This window comes from Triticum urartu, chromosome 2A, assembly GCF_056163025.1.
Source record: "Triticum urartu cultivar PI428250 chromosome 2A, HENAU_Tu73, whole genome shotgun sequence".
Classification (NCBI taxonomy): Eukaryota; Viridiplantae; Streptophyta; class Magnoliopsida; order Poales; family Poaceae; genus Triticum; species Triticum urartu.
The window spans coordinates 337,980,238-337,991,900 of record NC_141874.1 but is presented as its reverse complement, the minus strand read 5'-3'; the positions used below and the strand labels follow the sequence as shown (position 1 = coordinate 337,991,900).

Genomic DNA, 11,663 nt, shown 5'->3' with positions numbered 1-11,663 from the left:
CTCCTCCATCTTTTGGCTATAGAACTTGTTGGAGACTTCATATCTCTCAACTCGGGTATTTGCTTGAAATATTAACTTCAACTCCTGGAACATCTCATATGGTCCATGACGTTCAAAACGTCTTTTGAGGTCCCGATTCTAAGCCGTTAAGCATGGTGCACTAAACTATTAAGTAGTCATCATATTGAGCTAGCCAAACGTTCATAACGTCTGCATCTGCTCCTGCAATAGGTCTGTCACCTAGCGGTGCATCAAGGACATAATTCTTCTGTGCAGCAATGAGGATAAACCTCAGATCACGGATCCAATCCGCATCATTGCTACTAACATCTTTCAACACAATTTTCTCTAGGAACATATCAAAATAAACACAGGGAAGCAACAACGCGAGCTATTGATCTACAACATGATTTGCAAAATACTACCATGACTAAGTTCATGATAAATTTAAGTTCAATTAATCATATTACTTAAGAACTCCCACTTAGATAGACATCCCTCTAATCCTCTAAGTGATCACGTGATCCAAATCAACTAAACCATGTCCGATCATCACGTGAGATGGAGTAGTTTCATTGGTGAACATCACTATGTTGATCATATCTACTATATGATTCATGCTCGACCTTTCGGTCTCCGTGTTCCGAGGCCATATCTGTATATGCTTGGCTCGTCAAGTATAACCTGAGTATTCCACGTGTGCAACTGTTTTGCACCCGTTGTATTTGAACGTAGAGCCTATCACACCCAATCATCACGTGGTGTCTCAGCACGAAGAACTTTCGCAACGGTGCATACTCAGGGAGAACACTTCTTGATAATTAGTGAGAGATCGTATTAAAATGCTACCGTCAATCAAAGCAAGATAAGATGCATAAAAGATAAACATCACATGCAATCAATATAAGTGATATGATATGGCCATCATCATCTTGTGCTTGTGATCTCCATCTTCGAAGCACCGTCGTGATCACCATCGTCACCGGCGCGACACCTTGATCTCCATCGTAGCATCATTGTCGTCTCGCCAATCTTATGCTTCCACGACTATCGCTACCGCTTAGTGATAAAGTAAAGCATTACAGCGCGATTGCATTGCATACAATAAAGCGACAACCATATGGCTCCTGCCAGTTGCCGATAACTCGGTTACAAAACATGATCATCTCATACAATAAAATTTAGCATCATGTCTTGACCATATCACATCACAACATGCCCTGCAAAAATAAGTTAGACGTCCTCTACTTTGTTGTTGCAAGTTTTACGTGGCTGCTACGGGCTTAAGCAAGAACCAATCTTACCTACGCATCAAAACCACAACGATAGTTTGTCAAGTTGGTATTGTTTTAACCTTCGCAAGGACCGGGCGTAGCCACACTCGGTTCAACTAAAGTTGGAGAAACTGTCACCCACTAGCCACCTTTGTGCAAAGCACGTTGGGAGAACCGGTCTCGTGTAAGCGTACGCGTAATGTCGGTCCGGGCCGCTTCGTCCAACAATACCGCTGAACCAAAGTATGACATGCTGGTAAGCAGTATGACTTATATCGCCCACAACTCACTTGTGTTCTACTTGTGCATATAACATCAACACATAAAACCTAGGCTCTGATACCACTGTTGGGTTTCGTAGTAATTTCAAAAAATTCCTACGCACACGCAAGAACATGGTGATGCATAGCAACGAGAGGGGAGAGTGTGATCTACGTACCCTTGTAGATCGACAGCGGAAGCGTTAGCACAACGCGGTTGATGTAGTCGTATGTCTTCACGGCCCGACCGATCAAGCACCGAAACTACGGCACCTCCAAGTTTTAGCACACGTTCAGCTCGATGACGATCCCCGAACTCCGATCCAACAAAGTGTCGGGGAAGAGTTCCGTCAGCATGACGGCATGGTGACGATCTTGATGTTCTACTGTCGCAGGGCTTCGCCTAAGCACCGCTACAATATTATCGGGGACTATGGTGGAAGGGGGCACCGCACACGGCTAAGAATATGATCACGTGGATCAACTTGTGTCTCTGGGGTGCCTCTTGCCTCCGTATATAAAGGATCGGGAGTAGGACTCCCCTCCCTTTCCTTGTCCAAGTAGGAGAGGGGGAAGGAAGGGAGAGAGGAGAGGGGGGCGCCGCCCCTCCCTCCTTGTCCAATTCGGACTAGGGGGAGAGGGGGCGCGCAGCCTGCCCTGGCAGCCCCTCCTCTTCTCCACTTTAGGCCCATGAGGCCCATTAACCCCCCGGGGGGTTCCGGTAACCCCCCCCCCCCCGGTGCTCCGGTTTTATCCGAAACTTCCCTGGAACACTTCCGGTGTCCGAATATAGCCGTCCAATATATCAATCTTTATGTCTCGACCATTTCGAGACTCCTCGTCATGTCCGTGATCACATCCAGGACTCCAAACTAACTTCGGTACATCAAAACTCATAAACTCATAATATAACTGTCATCGAAACCTTAAGCATGCGGACCCTACGGGTTCGAGAACAATGTAGACATGACCGAGACACGTCTCCGGTCAATAACCAATAGCGGAACCTGGATGCTCATATTGGCTCCTACATATTCTACGAAGATCTTTATCGGTCAGACCGCATAACAACATACGTTGTTCCCTTTGCCATCGGTATGTTACTTGCCCGAGATTCGATCGTCGGTATCTTAATACCTAGTTCAATCTCGTTACCGGCAAGTCTCTTTACTCGTTCCGTAATACATCATCTCACAACTAACTCATTAGTTGTAATGCTTGCAAGGCTTATGTGATGTGCATTACCGAGAGGGCCCAGAGATACCTCTCCGACAATCGGAGTGACAAATCCTAATCTCGAAATACGCCAACCCAACATGTACCTTTGGAGACACCTGTAGAGCGCCTTTATAATCACCCAGTTACGTTGTGACGTTTGGTAGCACACAAAGTGTTCCTCCGGTAAACGGGAGTTGCATAATCTCATAGTCATAGGAACATGTATAAGTCATGAAGAAAGCAATAGCAACATACTAAACGATCGAGTGCTAAGCTAACGGAATGGGTCAAGTCAATCACATCATTCTTCTAATGATGTGATCCCGTTAATCAAATAACAACTCTTTTGTTCATGGTTAGGAAACATAACCATCTTCGATTAACGAGCTAGTCTAGTAGAGGCATACTAGTGACACTCTGTTTGTCTATGTATTCACACATGTATTATGTTTTCGGTTAATACAATTCTAGCATGAATAATAAACATTTATCATGATATAAGGAAATAAATAATAACTTTATTATTGCCTCTAGGGCATATTTCCTTCAGTAGATGCACGGGAAGACACAGTTGACCATGTAACTCATGTTCCCTGAAACGCGTAGTTGGCCGCGGTACAGTCACTGTTGCAGGTATTTCGGCACTGCTCACCCACCCGAGGTGCAAGAATTGCAAGCTTTTCTATAAGGGCATCTCCAACAGTTTGTATGTTAGCTTGTTGGTAAAATATGCCATGTCATTAACCAACACCTTAGCATACAATAACTCCAATGAATTATATCTAGTTTTCCCAATAGGATGTGAGATAATAAATAAGGTGCTCTCTCATTCTACATTGGAGCTTGTGCAAGGGTGTTGGTTCATGTACACGCAATCTTCCTCTCCTCCCTCATATATTGTATGACACATCATCAAAGATCCTATGTGGCAAAGTCTACCAAAAACTATCTTAAAACCATTGGAGATGCCTTAAATTGAAAAGAAAACCCAAATTGCGAAAAACTCTCGCAATAACGCTGCAACACATACTCCTGCTCCAACAACTGCCCACCTGCACCTTGCTGCAAGATGGGAATTGGAGTCACAGGAGCTTTTTGCCATGGCCTCATGAGAGGCGACCCGGCTGCTGACCAAGGGACGAACTCAGGGAAGATGCAGGCGAGGCTAGGCTAGTTTACCATGTCGGAGTATCGTATCGGAGCAGTAATGACCGCCGGCAATGGGTTGTACTATAACATCCCATTGAATGTTAAGCATTAGATCATCATTGCATATCATATTTTATTGCATTTTGTCTTGATCCTAAAAATTCTGCGCAACTCAAGGACCCACGGAGAGAGTTGGGAATTTCGTTATTTTCATATTTGAGTTTACTCGAATTTTGAAAAAGAGGATAGTTTGATTTTAATTATTTTCTCTTCGAATATTTCTTTTATAAAAATAAAAGAGAGAGAGGATAAAATGACTTCCTCAAAATAAAGAAATATTGGAGATTTAATATTAAAATCAAATATGATTTTTTTTATTTAGAGTTTTATCGCTATTTTATTTGAATTAGGAAAAATATGCGTTCTTCAAAATTGCATTAGAGTCCCAAATAAATGTTCACCTTGTCCGGTAGATTTTTAGAGGACGGGGAAAATTTATTTCAGGATTTTTGGAGTCAGTTTAGTATTTATTTTCTTCGTTTTCCTGCGCTGATTTATTTTAAAAAAAGTGGTCGAACCGACTTGGGCCGCCGTGGGCGACCCGGACTCCGCCTCGCCCCAGGCTTTATAAGCCCGCGACCCTGCCAGCCCCAGCCCACCCCAGCCGCCGCCGAACCCTAGCCGCGCCTCGAGCCCCGCGCCGCCGCCGCCGTCGTCACCGCTGCCGCACCTCGCGCAGACGCCGCCATTTTTTTTCTTTGGTTTATTTTGGTAAACCCTAGATCTAGATCTGGTTTTTTTTAAATTTTTCGATTTATTTTTTTAGATTGGTTTTCCGTCGGTTTATTTATTTAGCGAACGCCCATTCGTTCGAACGGTTTTAACCGTTTAGCTGAAGACAGCGAACATTCGTTCGTTAGCCTGTTCGTCAGTTTTTCTTTTTCACGGATTTTTTGCGATTATTTTCGATCGTGATTTCTGATCCGATTTTCGTTTTAGTTTATTTTTTTGCTCGTTTATCGAAATCAGGCGATTCAAGCGCCTAGAGTTTTGTCTCGAAGCCCTCTTTCTGTTTAATCAACTTAAACAAGTTTTTGTTACTGTAAAATTTGACTTTAGTCCAGATTAGTAATCAAAGCTTGTTTCTTTCGCAGTTTGAGTTTCGTTGCTTCATTTGATTTGATTCTTTTTGCAAACCGGAGTTCTTAAGTTGAACTTTATGGTTAGATTTTCTTATCTGAGTTTTACCCGTGCATCTTTATTTGATTGCTTATTGTATGCTTATTTGTTTGCGATAGAGTACCCGGAGTGCGAAGCGTGCTACTACGAGTCTCTAGATTTCACGGATCATCAGCAAGGCAAGTAACACTTTGATCATACCTCTTTACTATCCAGTTTTATTGCATTAGATCAATCCTCAAACAATTGCATGATTAGGATCTGATTAATGTGGGTTTGGGAAGTAGATGAGGTAGTACATACTGTCCTGTTTATTACCAAACCTTTGGGAGTTATTTCTACGTTGCTTATATTGCTATGCTATGCTCGTAGACGTGGTTTGGGTTTGAGTGTATTCATGACAGATGTGAGTATTGTTAATTAATGGTTAACTTAAGGTGGCAACTTTAATACACATCTGGGTGGATTGAGGCACCTGGGGAACCCAGTGTTGCCTGTATTTTTGGAAATCCCGGGGTACCGTGTGATTCTCCTATGGACTGCCACCCAGGCTCAAAGGGATCATAAGATTATTCATGCTAGAAACTTCCGTGTGCAGCCACATGCCATTATGGGCTCTGGCATAGTTGAGTAAGTTGTGGGAAAACTTTCCATGATGGGCTAGCAGATGTAGGGGATTGTAGGTGTACAGGCCTATCTATCGGTTAAGGGGGCCTCATCGAAAAGACTGTGTCTCGATCATCCGTTTCTCAAACATTATGCAGTGCGAGAAATCCAACGGAGGAGATCGAGTCTTGTGGGGAAAAGTGCACAAACCTCTGCAGAGTGTACAAACTAATCATGGTTAGCCGTCTCCCCGGTTATGGACATCTTGAGTATCTAGTTCTTGGATTATCATGTGGATCTCATCACTCTTAATATAATTTGATTGAGTTTAATGATGATGCTTAATTTGGATTGAGTTGGGTGAACCTTCTCAATGTTTAACAACCACCATGATAGTTAAATAAAATGTATTCCTTTGTTGTAGGGAAAAATTTGCTTTCCGCAAAACATATTAACCATACAGCCTCCACCAGCCATATATGCATGTAGTGATAGCATTATTCTGTTCATTACTCTCTTGTGTTACATTGCGAGCATATTCCATGTGCTGACCCGTTTCGGGCTGCAACGCATCATGTTGCAGACTTTTCAGACGACGAGTAAGGAGTCATAGGTCGTTGTCTTTCACTCAGTGGTGTCGTTGGAGTTGATGGACTCACTTTATCTTCCAAGCCTTCCGCTATTATCGTATTAGATGGCCTTAAGCCATATTCATTGTAATAAGTTCTCTTTTGAGACATTCGATGTAATAAGTGTGTGATTGCTACTCTGTTATAAATGCTGAAGTACTGTGCATGTCAGCATTACCGATCCAGGGATGATACTGATGCACAGAGATTACACTGTTTGAGGTCTGGTCGCTACATGTACCAATCGAGTGAATTACATCTATAGTACTCAAACTTGACACTAGGGTTCACTTTCATCACTGTATCCAGGATGTGTCAGAATACGATCACTGAAGTTGCGTAAATGTGTCACTCTACGATCATTGCTACCGTATCCAACGTATTTCACTGATGTGGTATATGTTGACCTGTCCTAACAGTTGACTTGCTTACGTGGCAAGCTCATCCTTCTCATCTCTCTTCGCATCCGATGAATGAACCTGAGCACTGGCTGCCACGTATGCCCACCAGCCATGCAGGAGCCCGTGACGATGTACCACATGGCTGCTCGGCTCTCTTCTGTCAACAGCCTTTACTTCCCCACCACCCTTCTTCACGCCGTGTCGTCCCTGTTAAGGTGGAAGACCGCCCTACTTGAGCTCCTCTCGTGCGATGCCCCGCTCTTCATCGAGCAGTACGGCGGCTCGCTGCACCCGGGCGAGTTCGCCTTCTTCGACATGCTCCGAGATGACTACGGGGTCTGCTCGCACCTCAACCGCCTGCGCGCGCTCCGCCTCCTGGAAAGGCGGTTCCCCTCATGTGTACCTCATCTGCTTGCCTAGCTAGTGCGCCACAAAGAGCACTTCTCCCACCCGAGAACCTCCTGCGAGCGGCCAGCACTCACAGAGGCCATGTCGCCGCTGTCGCCGCAATTTACATCCCCTCCAGCATTGCCAAACTCATTTGTGGTGTTCAGAATACAGAGCAAGCCACCATGCGGGGCGACCTCTGTGCATTTCCCCGGCTCAATGGGAGGCATACGATGGTTAGGTTGTAGCCTCGCCGAACCCGTGGAGCTCGACACCGTCGCCCGGCGGCGGCAGAAAGAACAGGCGAACATGATGTTCCGCTGGGTGTAGCCATACGCGAGCAGTCCGACATCGTCGCAGCTCTCCGCGTCGACGCCGCCCAACTTGGCATCCGGCGTGGCGACTAGTACATCAACCGGGAGTATGCCTGCGATTGTGGGGGTGTGGCTGGACGAGAGGTGGGAAAGAACATGTTGGACAGCCACGTAAGGCAGGTGGAAGGCCTATGTTGACAAAATCGCAAACATGGTGTCGATCGGCGCCACGCACCCGTGCACTTGCAAACATGGCGCCGGCAGTCGGCCAACGACGCCGATGAACTTCAAGTTGGGCGTGGCGCGCGAGTTGGGGATTCAAGTTAGCATCGTTCATGGACCACACGAGGCTTCGGGAGCTCTAGAACGAGGCGCTGGAGAGCTACAGCAGCGGCTGGAGCTCGGCGTGCTGTTCAACGGTGAACGCAGATAAGACGTTCGACAGAATTTTAGAGAGGAGTGGCAGTAGAGAGTGAGGAGTATTTGCCACGTTCGACAGAATTTTAGAGAGGAGTGGCAGTAGAGAGTGAAGAGTATTTGCCACATCAGCGAAATACAAAGGATACGGTACTGGAGGAGTATTTGCCACGTCAGCAAAATACAAAGGATACGATACTGGTGACCGTAGAGTGACACGTCCTGGCAACCTCGGTGACCGTATTTTGACCTTTCCTAAATACAGTGACCAAAGTGAACCCTAGGATCAAGTTCAAGTACTATAGATGTAGTTTACTCGTCCCAATCCCACGGAAGGAAGCCATTGTCTGACACACCATTGTCTGACACACAGTAAAATGCAGCGAGACGATTTCCTGAGCTTAGAAACTTTACTGATAAGCAAGGAGCAATAAGCAATATAAGAAACGAACAGCTAAAACAATAGAATTTTATATATTTACATTATTTCATTTCATTCTTAATGGAGAGAAGCGAACCATGAAGGAGAAGGATAGACACAATTGAGACCCTAGCAACCTAGTCCAGACCAGAAGAAACCTACTGATTCAAGTAAAGACGAATCCGGCACCACCACGAATAGCAAGCAAATGAACCCAGTGTGATTATCAATCATATCTTGTTGATCTTCTCGGCTATCACAACAGGGTTCTGCTTGGCAATCTGCTCCCGGCCAGCCTTCTTGTAGTCGAAAGTGCATTCGTGGGAGTCAGCGTAGCGGTGCATGGAGCAGAATGTTCCCCCGCACCGGCACTGGAAACCGGTCAAGCCTACCTTCTTGCGGCATGAAAGACATCTGTTGCTGGGCGGCTTTGGAGGCTCCTGTGCTGCTTGGCTATCAGCTACAGCCACGGCTGGTACTTCATCTGCCTTTGCTTGCTCCAAGGTCACACTGGAAGATGATGCCACTGAGAACACCTTCTCCACTACAGGGGCAGCCATTGTCGTGGCCTTAATGAAGTCCCTGTAGCACTTGGAGCACATGTTGTTCGTCATGCTGCTACCGAAGAAGCCGCAGTTGTTTACACACAATATTGGTGCCTCAGGTGTTTGGACAGTCTCCTCAGACTCCTTCCAGCTCTCTTGTGCCATTGCTGCCAACGGGCTGCAGGCACAGAAGTATGACAACTCGTTACCAAGAAATGGTGATGCAAAAATACCAACAGCACGGGTAACAAGCATAAAAAATATACATTATGAGGATCATAGGTGAATCCAATGTTGGTGCACAGGCGGCTGTAAAGAAGAAATTGCTACATATTTTTATTTAAAAGCAATAATAGCCCAAATATGTGATCCTGGTTCAGGCCGTAAGCTAAACTGCTAAAGAACTACTGCAACCATGAAAGCACAAGGCATGTATGCATGACGGCCCTGCTCTCAAGCTACATAGTTTTGGATTAGGCCTCCTTTGGTTTGGAGGAATTTCATAGGAATTCTAGAGGATAGGATTCTTATAGGATTTTTTCCTTTAGAGCCCTTTGGTTCATAGGAATGGATTCCTATTCCTATATAGGATTGGTTCCTATCCTCCACATTTCATAGGAAAATAAAAATGAGCCTAGACTCAATGGAAAAATTCCTTTGGTGTCAACCAAATGACATCTTGTTTCCTATTCCTACTCATAGGATTTGAGATACATGTCATCTCATTTCCTACAAGATTCCTATTCCTACGATAATCCTATCCTATGAACCAAAAGAGGCCTTAATCAGTTCATAAGTCAAGCAGGGAATCCATAGACTTTCCTGACTATGGCAGTTGGCATACATTCAGATTAGATTTTTCTAGGTGTGCAAGTGGCATTTTAGACAGACACACAGAAAATTATATATAAGATTAAAAATCACTGTCCATGATTCTTCCTGACCAGACTACACCCTATTAGCACATAGGTACCACTAGAAACTAGATTGGACTTTAAACAGATTCATATTAGAGTGTGCAATTCCTGCATAACAAGATCACAGGTGAAAGCATGATATTCCAATGCCTTGTCTGGTATGCTATGTGAATGACCAATCTTTTTTTATCTCATCCTTAATTCCTTTGTCCACATAATTATTCTAGACCTTTGGTTTATAACTTTATCCATCATGTCGCACAGTCATATAAAAGCCGGGTCAAGGAAGGCACGGAGCTGGATGAAGCAACAAATCCTTTCCCGGAGCATAAGTCAAGCAATCCAATTTCTTGCCGGGACCTTGGACCTCATGTCTAAGCAACTGACCTTCGAGGATCTTCCAATGACAAGACATGGGTCTCATAGGGCGGCCGGTGGTAGCCAGCAGAGGCCTCAATGCATTCATTTTGATCATTATCCATCGAATCACCTGCTCCCCTTTGTGCTGTTCGAATCCAAAAGACCAATCACCTTCCCTGCACCGGTCTGGTCCCCAATCTATAAATTCACACGCCGGCGCAAATCACCACAAAAAATTGAACGGAAAGTCAACCGCCTCCTCTAAACTAGACACCCACCACGACGATTACGTCGCACACGGAGGCGGACGCGCAAATCAAACCATAGCCGAAGAATCCTACCAACCGAAGATGAAACAATTCCTGCGCAGATCCAGCGACACCGAATCCAAAATTAAAAAGAAAAATCCTCCAACGAGAAAAGCACGGCAACGCGCGCATCAGGAGCGAACAGACGCCGGATCGGCGGCGCGGCCTCCGGCGACCGGATCTGGGGCGGTGGAAGGAGGAGACGGGCGGCGGGCACCAACTAACCTGTGGGCGAGACGGCACGCGACTTTCCTCCAACGGAGAAGTTTTTCTTTTTCCCAGGGGCCTGCGCGTCGACGAGGAAGAGGAAGGGGCAGGGCGATATTGCGTTTCGTTGTGAGGCGGTGTGGGCGCGCGTGTTATAAAGGCCCAGGCTTTCTCGATTCCACGCTCCCATTTCCTTTAATCTCTCCAGATTCATAATTACTTAAAGAAAAGCAATCTCTTTTTTAGCGTAACCAGTATTTTGTATATCTTTCCCTACTAATAAAGCGCTTAGTGCTTCTGGTCGTACGCCATCGGTGTTTTTCAGAAAAGTCACTCCGTTTCTAGAAATTTAACCCGCACTCCTTTTTTAAGTGGCTAATTTGAGATAACGTTTCGATTTTTCAAAAGGCCCTGTATTTTGCTATATTCAACCCGCGGTCCATATGTCTATGTCTGGGGACCGGATCAATGTGGGCAGGCGGCGACTCGAGCGGCGTTGGGACGGCGGCGGCGACTGGAGCTTGCAGGGGCTGGATCCGTGCGCGGCAGGGACTAGGGAGGCGGATACAGAGGCGGAGGTCGCCGGAGCGCGGATTCCCGGGCGGATCCATGGCATCTACGGTCCTAGGCAGAAAGGAGACGGGGAGGTGAGGAAGAGAAGAAGGAAGAAAGGAGGGGCGGTGCTGCGACCTAGGCAGGAGCTCACCGGAGTCAGGCGGAAGCGGGAGACGGAGGGATCCGACGTGGTGGCGCGAAGTCCTTGCAGGTGGAGGCGGTCCTTCATGGCTGGCAGGGAGATCTCCAAGGCCATGGCGGGTGTTGAGCAACGTAGGAGAGGTGCCCTCCGTGGGGATGGGGAAAGATTGTCTACAGCAAGAGCGGGCAATGGAGGTGGAAGTATGGAGAAGGATGGGACGATGTTCTTGCACTACTGCGATGGAGGGAAGGCGAATTGAGTGGTAGGTGGATGCTTTATGCTTTCTGAACTATGTGAGTGCAATCTGATTCATTTAATCTGAGTTAATGTAGTTTCAGATACCAAAAGGATTGTACAGTCAGACTGAATGACAT

At 46.0% G+C, this 11,663-nt stretch overlaps 1 protein-coding gene across 2 annotated transcripts; it reads right to left on the bottom strand.

Annotated features, from left to right (window-relative positions):
* Positions 1-8,274: 8,274 nt before the first annotated feature.
* On the bottom strand, positions 8,275-10,769 carry LOC125537344 (zinc finger A20 and AN1 domain-containing stress-associated protein 9). 2 transcript variants are annotated; one of them, XM_048700654.2, is made up of 4 exons: positions 10,611-10,742; positions 10,356-10,439; positions 10,105-10,263; positions 8,275-8,978 (listed from the first exon to the last, which is right to left on the bottom strand). In XM_048700654.2, exons 3-4 carry the CDS (start codon positions 10,197-10,199, stop codon positions 8,486-8,488), a joined length of 588 nt encoding a protein of 195 aa, XP_048556611.1. In that variant the 5' UTR covers positions 10,200-10,263; positions 10,356-10,439; positions 10,611-10,742; the 3' UTR covers positions 8,275-8,485. The 2 variants fall into 2 exon arrangements, with proteins under 2 accessions (XP_048556611.1, XP_048556612.1); XM_048700655.2 differs by lacking the exons at positions 10,105-10,263; positions 10,356-10,439 and having other exon boundaries at positions 10,611-10,769.
* Positions 10,770-11,663: the final 894 nt, after the last annotated feature.